General features: G+C 40.4%; 1 protein-coding gene across 1 annotated transcript in view; it reads left to right on the forward strand.

Annotated features, from left to right (window-relative positions):
* TTC29 (tetratricopeptide repeat domain 29) overlaps positions 1-6,549 on the forward strand; it is a gene marked incomplete at both ends in the record, with an annotated part of 176,064 nt that extends 169,515 nt beyond the window's left edge. The window contains one exon of the mRNA XM_080936633.1: positions 6,470-6,549. Within this exon, the coding sequence (XP_080792759.1) occupies positions 6,470-6,549 (80 nt within the window). The remainder of the gene's footprint in view (positions 1-6,469) is intronic.
* Positions 6,550-7,434: the final 885 nt, after the last annotated feature.

The raw sequence follows: 7,434 nt of genomic DNA on the forward strand, positions 1-7,434 counted from the left end.
GTACTGATTTACTGCATCAAAATTAGACTCTGAGAGTTTACTGTTAGTTTGGCAGGTTGGTTCGCAATGGGGTCTAATGTATCCCTGGCTAACCTTGAACTCTTGGTCAACAAGAATGACTTCCAACTCCTGTGCCTCTTGAGTCCATCTCTCGGATGTTGGGGCTGCAGTTGTGCCCCTCCATGCGTGATCACCTTGGGGCTTCATCGCTGGGCAAGCACTCTGTCAACTGAGTTACATCCCCTGGCCTGAGATTCTGCCACTAAAAAGCTCTAAATAAATAAGGTTGCTCATTTGGAGGCCACACTTTAGATCAGTGGTTCTCAACCTGCTGAGACCCTTTTAGGGGTCAGACAATCATTTTGTAGGTGTCTCCCAAGACCATTGGAAAACACAGATATTTACATCAGTATTCATAACAATAACAAAATTACTTTTATGAGTAGCAATAGAAGTAGTTTATGGTTGGGGTCACCTCAACGTAAGAACTATATTAAAGGGTCACAGCATTAGGAAGATTGAGAGCCACTGCTTTAGATAACAAACAATATGCATTGCCTGGAAAATGGGTTTTCTTTATGATTTAACTTATCATAGGCATTGCTTTACACAGATTCCTTCATTCTTATTAAATAAATAAATAAATAAATAAATAAATAAATAAATAAATAGGTGGGGAGGAGAGATGGCTCAGAGGTAAAGAACACTGAGTGCTCTTTCAGAGGTCCTGGGTTCAAATCCCAGCAAACATATAGCTGAAGACGGCTACAGTGTACTCAGATACATAAAAATAAATACATAATTCTAATAAATAAATGAATAGGAATCTATAAGGTTTTGACTCTTGGTTTTGGTAGAAATTCATTCTGGGTTTCAAAGGAAGTTATTTCCAAGAAGCACTTTGCTGCTCCTGAGATCCATATTTACTTGGTTTCTTCTGCTGGGACTGGGGACTGTGTGCGTACAGTAGCTTTTCTCTGAAGATCCTGCTGCCAGTCGGGATATTAGTTTTTTTAAAAAAGCTTGATTCTACATCTCTGGATTATTCATTAAGACAACATCTGTTTGATGGATGTGTTTATGCATAAACTATGCTAATGTTTTCAGCTACCCACCTATTTCCAAACTCATCGGGCCCTGCAGATTTAATGTATCTTAGTCATAACTCTAATAAGTAGCTATAGGAAAATCTCCCAAACAATACTTTATTCTAAAATAGCATATTTGTAAAAACACAGCCCTGGGATTGCTATGTTTTCCAACTTCTGTTGTCTCATAGTGAAACCAGAAACAATGTCAATGTAGTGACACTTGACCTCACGCTAGGTGGGTCCCCTTCCCACAATTTGTCCAGGGAAATTATGAATAAAAATGAAACAGTTTGTCTTTGAATTCATTTGCTCCTTCTTGAGCTTTTGGGAAATATAGAAAGATGAATTTTCAAATCAATGTTTCAGTTAGAGACAGGGTTTCTTATTTTCAGATCTGAGAAATGTTAATTTTCAGATCTTTTTGACCAAAGTAATTACAATATGTAAGCTGAAGTGTAAAAGCAAAAGTCATAACAACTACATGTGCATATTTTCTGTTGATTCAGGTTTGGGCCATCACACTCGGGTTTCTCCCCATCCCACCCCCGCCTTGGCACTACTGTTCCTGGGCTTCAGATATTTGTGTCTGTTATAAATCTCACACTGTACTGTGCGCAGTATATGTGTATACTTAACTTGTATATGCTCATGTGTGCATTTAAGGGTGGGTGCACATGCATGTGAGCCTGTGTGCCATGCATACACGGAACCTAGAGCCCACACATTCACTATGGCTAGCTGGCCAGAGCTCCAGGGATCTACCTCTCCGATTTCCTATCACTGGGACACAGCACTAAAACCAGCTTTTGATATGGGTGCAAAGCATCCAAATTCAGTCCCTTCACTGACTGAGCCACTCCCCGGCCCCCGCTGTTACGGCTGTGTCCATCTTTAAGACTCCGTTCATCATCTCTCTGTACTTGGTCCTTCTGCCACTCACCAGCCCTCTGTCCAGAGTGAGAGTTCCTCGGCTCACCATGCTCCTGACATGCCGAGAGCAAAGGCTCTGATTCGTACTTGGGTAAATACTTGAGATTTCATTTACCTGTACAGATCTTCAGACTTCTCATCTCTGGCTCTTTCCTCTCTGGTACTCTTGTCTTGTTTGGCTGCTATGTCACAGAGGGCTTTAGTCTCATAGGAATATAATACAATACAATGTAATACAATATAATATAATATGGTTTTTCTTACAGTTTGAAAGCTAGGAGGTCTGAGGTCAGAGTGCTGTCAATTTCTGCTGACCATCATTCACTGGTTTGCAAAATGGCCTGACTATCTTCACATCTGTCTCCTGTCTTTAGTTACAAGTGCACTAATCTATCCTTGTGGGTTAAGTCCTTCATCTTGAAAAGGTTTCGTGTCAGATGTCTAAGGACGCACTGGCTTTCAGTACACTGTAGCAGTGGCTACAAACTCCAGCTCACTTGGATCCCCAGACTCTCAAGAACATATATCCCTTTAGCTTAGGAGCTGTGCTGGGCTCCTGGATTTTCCTTCTCCCAACCTGAATTCTGAATCCGAGACACCTGAGGACTCCTGTTGCTTGTGTTCTACTGATCAGTGATCACTGGTTTTGTTCTTAATAACCAACATCTTCAAAAATTGTTGATTTTACATCTTATTCTGATGTGTTTTTTCAGGGAAGGGGACTCAGTAGAGAGGGTAATTGGCTACTGTTGGCCCAGATGCCCTACTTCTGCTCACTTTTAACTGTTCCTTCTGCATTATATCAGCTAAACCTGTTTCTACATTTTTTTGATTCTCAATCTCTCCTTTATCAGTCAGCCCTAGGGGTGATGATAAGGTTGTATCTTTCTTTGCATTATACATAGGAACTTGATATTCCTTGGTAGATACTGAATCTTGCCTTTATCTCTTAATAACACTTTCTTAAACAGTCATCAGAATCCCAATTGGACATACCGTCTCCTCCTTTCTTACTGACTGCCATTTCTCTACTGTGAAAGTCAAGTTAGAGGGGGAAAAAACCCAAGAGTAAGAAGTGTTTGGAACTTCTATGTACTGAGAAGGTCTTTTGATTAGAGAACAATGCTAAGGAGCCAAAATTGTTCCAGGATCACTGACCACACATTTCACACTGCCAGTGGCGTTGGAGACCTGCCGTGAGTGTACCGAGCCAGCACCAGCTCTGAAGCCATAGCTCAAGGCCTTGTTGTTGATGAGATGCTTTCACAGACATCTGTTAGTAGAAGTCAGCTTTTATAATATGATCCCAATAAAAACAGTTGTACTTATTTTATGTTAAATACTAAAACCATACTTCTCAATATTTTCTAAAGATATACTTATGTTTTATTACTTTCTAGTGGATAATTCGTAATAAAATACACTAAAACTTGAGTTTATCAAAATGTACCTTATACTGATGATGGGGTTCTACTTTAATAAAATATATATTTATTTCATTAAAATCACTTAATTATGGTGATTAAATAACTGAAGATATGCGTTCATTAAAGAAGGAATAAACAGAAGTCTATATAGCTATTCCAAGTTATTTTCTGGTTGCCAAGTGTGAGTGTCACATTTTCAGTTTCTACATATATTTCTCAAAATACAAGGCAATTCTGTTCTCCACGGAAGCCATCACAGCATCATGGATTCCCTGTTGCCGCTGACGAACTAGCTTACTTTACTGTACTAATTTTGTGTGAGCTTAAGTGCATGCTGGGAAAGAAAGAACTCCTTTCTAAGAAATCCATTTTTGAGACTTTACCATCAGTGAAAATGGGGTGCCATGTCTCCTGAAATTGCCTGTGCTTTCAAATAAAATGTGCTGAAAGCCCCAAAAAAAATAATATTCTTATCTTCAGCAATGACAAAAGTCCAGCCTCCCCCCCCCCCAGAGACGGGGACATTTTTATACACTGTATCTGTCCTTAATTTGCTACAGATCACACATCTAAGTTTCTTTTAACAAAACCTTGTGATGAAGCATTTTGATAAGGTCAACAGAAAGCATGGTCTTTTCACATTAGGTGATCAACTTTTTGAAAGTGGCAGGGCCAGCCCAGCTAATGGAATAATAGCCTGCAGGGTCTAGCTAAATATGATAGACGAACGTAATCAACCTCTGCAATGACTATTCAAAAGGAATCCCTTCAGCTCTGAACTGCAGCATAGATTTCAACCAAGCAAAACCTGCACAAAGCAAGTCTCTGCAGACCACACTGATACAATACAGCCTTCATACCCTGCTTTCTGGGTTTGCCGCCTACAGTGAGTTTTAAATTTAAGGTAATGACTACTGTATATTCATGTGAGCATACAACAATACCTTTGATTTGTTGTGGAAAGGTTGAATCCATTATCAGGGGTCTAGCCTATAAACCCTGACACAACCTTTACGCATGAGTTATGATTTACTCTTCTCTAGAATATGGCCACTAAAAATGTTTTGCATGACAAATTTTTAAAAATTAATTCACCTATCTGGCCACCAAACTGCCAGGGAATGTCTGTTCCATCTCAGTCCAAGCTTATGCAGAGCAGGTCTTAAAGGTCTCATTTATCCCCAGCCCTGCATGGCGGGAGGGTTATATGCCACTGCTTTCCAGCAACAGACAAGACAATAAGATGCCTGCAGTTCAGCACTGTCTGGGTTATTCTGTCGTGGAATGCATCAGAAGATGCTTATATGTCACATCTTCCATTCCCTGCTTGAGAGAATCCACCATGGAAGGATGCCTTCACTGTTAGAGAAACAACTGCTTATTTCCCCTGAAATGAACAAGACAGGAACAAATGTCACCACTGCGCTTGTTACTGCTTTCTGCAAGCCTCTTGCCAGCGACTGGTTCAGTCTTCCATCTTTCAATCCCTGCAGGTCAAACATTTTGAGTCACCCCCAGAGTCAGACCCACAGTGTGAAACCTAGTCCAGGACTGACGCAGAGCGTTTCAGCAACGATGGTCCCCAGTCCTGTGGTGCGCATGGCATCTTTCTAGGTTTGTTCCAATGGATTCACGTCAAAGGAAAAGGGAAAAATATGGAAATAAGGTAGCCGATCGACAGAGATAGGCAGACTGATACACAGGCACACTTGCCATATTTGGCTTCATTATTTCAGTAATTTCCATTGCTCTCTAAATTAACTGGCTTTGAGTATCATTTTAACAGGTCTTCTTACCAACAACAGTGGCCCATCCAGTGTTATTGTATCACAGAATGACAGAGTGATTTGAAGGGTCAAACATGGATTGGTTGCTCACACACTGCAACTGTGCAGTCAACAGGGAGGCTGGGTCTACCTGGGACTCCCTGCTGGAGGACTCACCCGGGGCGCCCAGCAAAGCAGTCTCAGGATGGAAGAACACCTCATACGCTGAACTTGCCTTCTCAGAAAGAAGAATTATAAGACAGGCAGGTTGAAGATGCAAAGCCTCTCCTGAGCTAGCTTTGGAAGCCATGCACAAAATCACTTCCAATGAAACTGTTGGTTTTTAAAAGCCTGAAGGAGAGCTGAAGAGATTACTCAGTGGTTAAGAGCACTGGCTGCTCTTCCAGAGGTCCTGAGTTCAATTCCCAGCAACCATATGGTGGCTCACAGCCACCTGTAATAGAATCTGATGCCCTCTTCTGGTGTGTCTGAAGACATCTACAGTATATTCACATACATAAAATTATACATACATATGTATAATTATATATGTATATATACATATACATGTATATGTATATATATATATATATATATATATATATATATGAATGATAGATAGTTTGATCTCAAGAGAAGAGGAAGGAGATTGTGTTTCTTGGTGGGTGGTTGACAAGGTCATGCTGTAGGATTATTGAATGAGGGGTGTGGCGGTGGTCACCTTTGGACCCTCTGACCTGTCCCAGGGTTACCTGCACTCTTGTTATTTAAGTGATAAAGATTCCATTCATGGAAAAGACATTTTTAGTGGTGGACCACCCTGCCTGCATCTTAAGATTAGACGCCATCATGTGACAAGGTCAAAATAAGCTCATGTAAAAAAAAAAGTTTTACCATGTCTTGACCCATTTTCTGAAATTTGACTTATTCCATACTCTATAAACTGCCCTCCACCTTCAGATGCTCTGCCAAATAATTTTGAGATGTTCTGACGAGTTTCTACAAAACAAAAACCTTTAGAAACCCCCTAGCTTTGCATTTTTGTAGCTATTAAAAATACCAATTCTCCCATTCCGGGCTGTTCTCTCAAAGCCCACTCTAAGAACATAGCCCTGTCTGAAAGAAACTTAAGCTGAATTTGACCAAAATACTGTGAGTCAGTGACCTTCACTATCCTTCAGTGGGATTAACACCAGCTCACATAAATAGAAACTATTCAGGATGGAGCTTTAAATTTGTTTTCTTTTTCCTTTAGGAGAGTCAAGAAGAGCCACAGAAGATAACATATATAAACTCCAAGATGCTCCGGAGGACGCAAGAAGGTACTTTCTATGAAGTTCCAACTTTTGTGGGAAACTGAACGTTATCTTTTTTATATGTGTTTTTGTTTCTGTGTCTGAATACTTTGTCTGGATGTATGTTTGTATACCACGAAGATGCCCGGTGCCCTAGCAGGACAGAGAAAGGCATTGCATCCCCTAGAACTGAAGTAACATGCACTTGTGAGCCAGCGCGAGGGTGCTCAGAACCAAGCCTAGGTCCTCTGTAAGAGCAGCCAGTGTTCTCAGATGCTGAGCCACCTGCCCCAAACACCGTACATTCCTAGCAACAGTAACACGTGACCCAGTACTTGTTAAATCAGTGCTGAAGTGCTGCTCCTGAACACCACAGACTGGCTCTGAAATATGTATTTTAAGAAGTGTTCATCTTTAAGGAATGTTGATATACATAGAATGCAAACATCTCCTTCAGAGTGAATTGTTTTGCACTGTCTATCACAATGTCAAAGTCAATGTTATCGTTTATTTTATTTCAGATCTTCAGAAAACCAATAATGTGAGACTGAGGTGGTTCAACGTCAAAGCAAGAAGAAATTTAGCACATAGCCTTGGACCTCATTAGACAGGAGCACGGAACAAGTGATAGAGAGTTGTAAAAACAGATTACATTTGTTTTTATTGAATTCTGTGCTGCCCTGACTCTGGCAAGTTTATGAAGATGAAACACAGCTTTAATGGTTAGAATGATCAACAGTTACTCACAAAATAAACTCTAGAATGTCTCTTCCTTCATGCTAATCCTCAAGAACTCAGGGCGTCAGGAGTTTTAATCTGAATTGTTTCTGATGTAAAATATTTACAAGTTAAAGAAATCTTTCACACTGAATAAATACACAACAATCTGCTACAGTGCCAAGAAAACCTCGGCACACACAAAGGA

This window comes from Micromys minutus, assembly GCF_963924665.1.
Source record: "Micromys minutus genome assembly, chromosome: 24".
NCBI classification, from domain to species: Eukaryota; Metazoa; Chordata; class Mammalia; order Rodentia; family Muridae; genus Micromys; species Micromys minutus.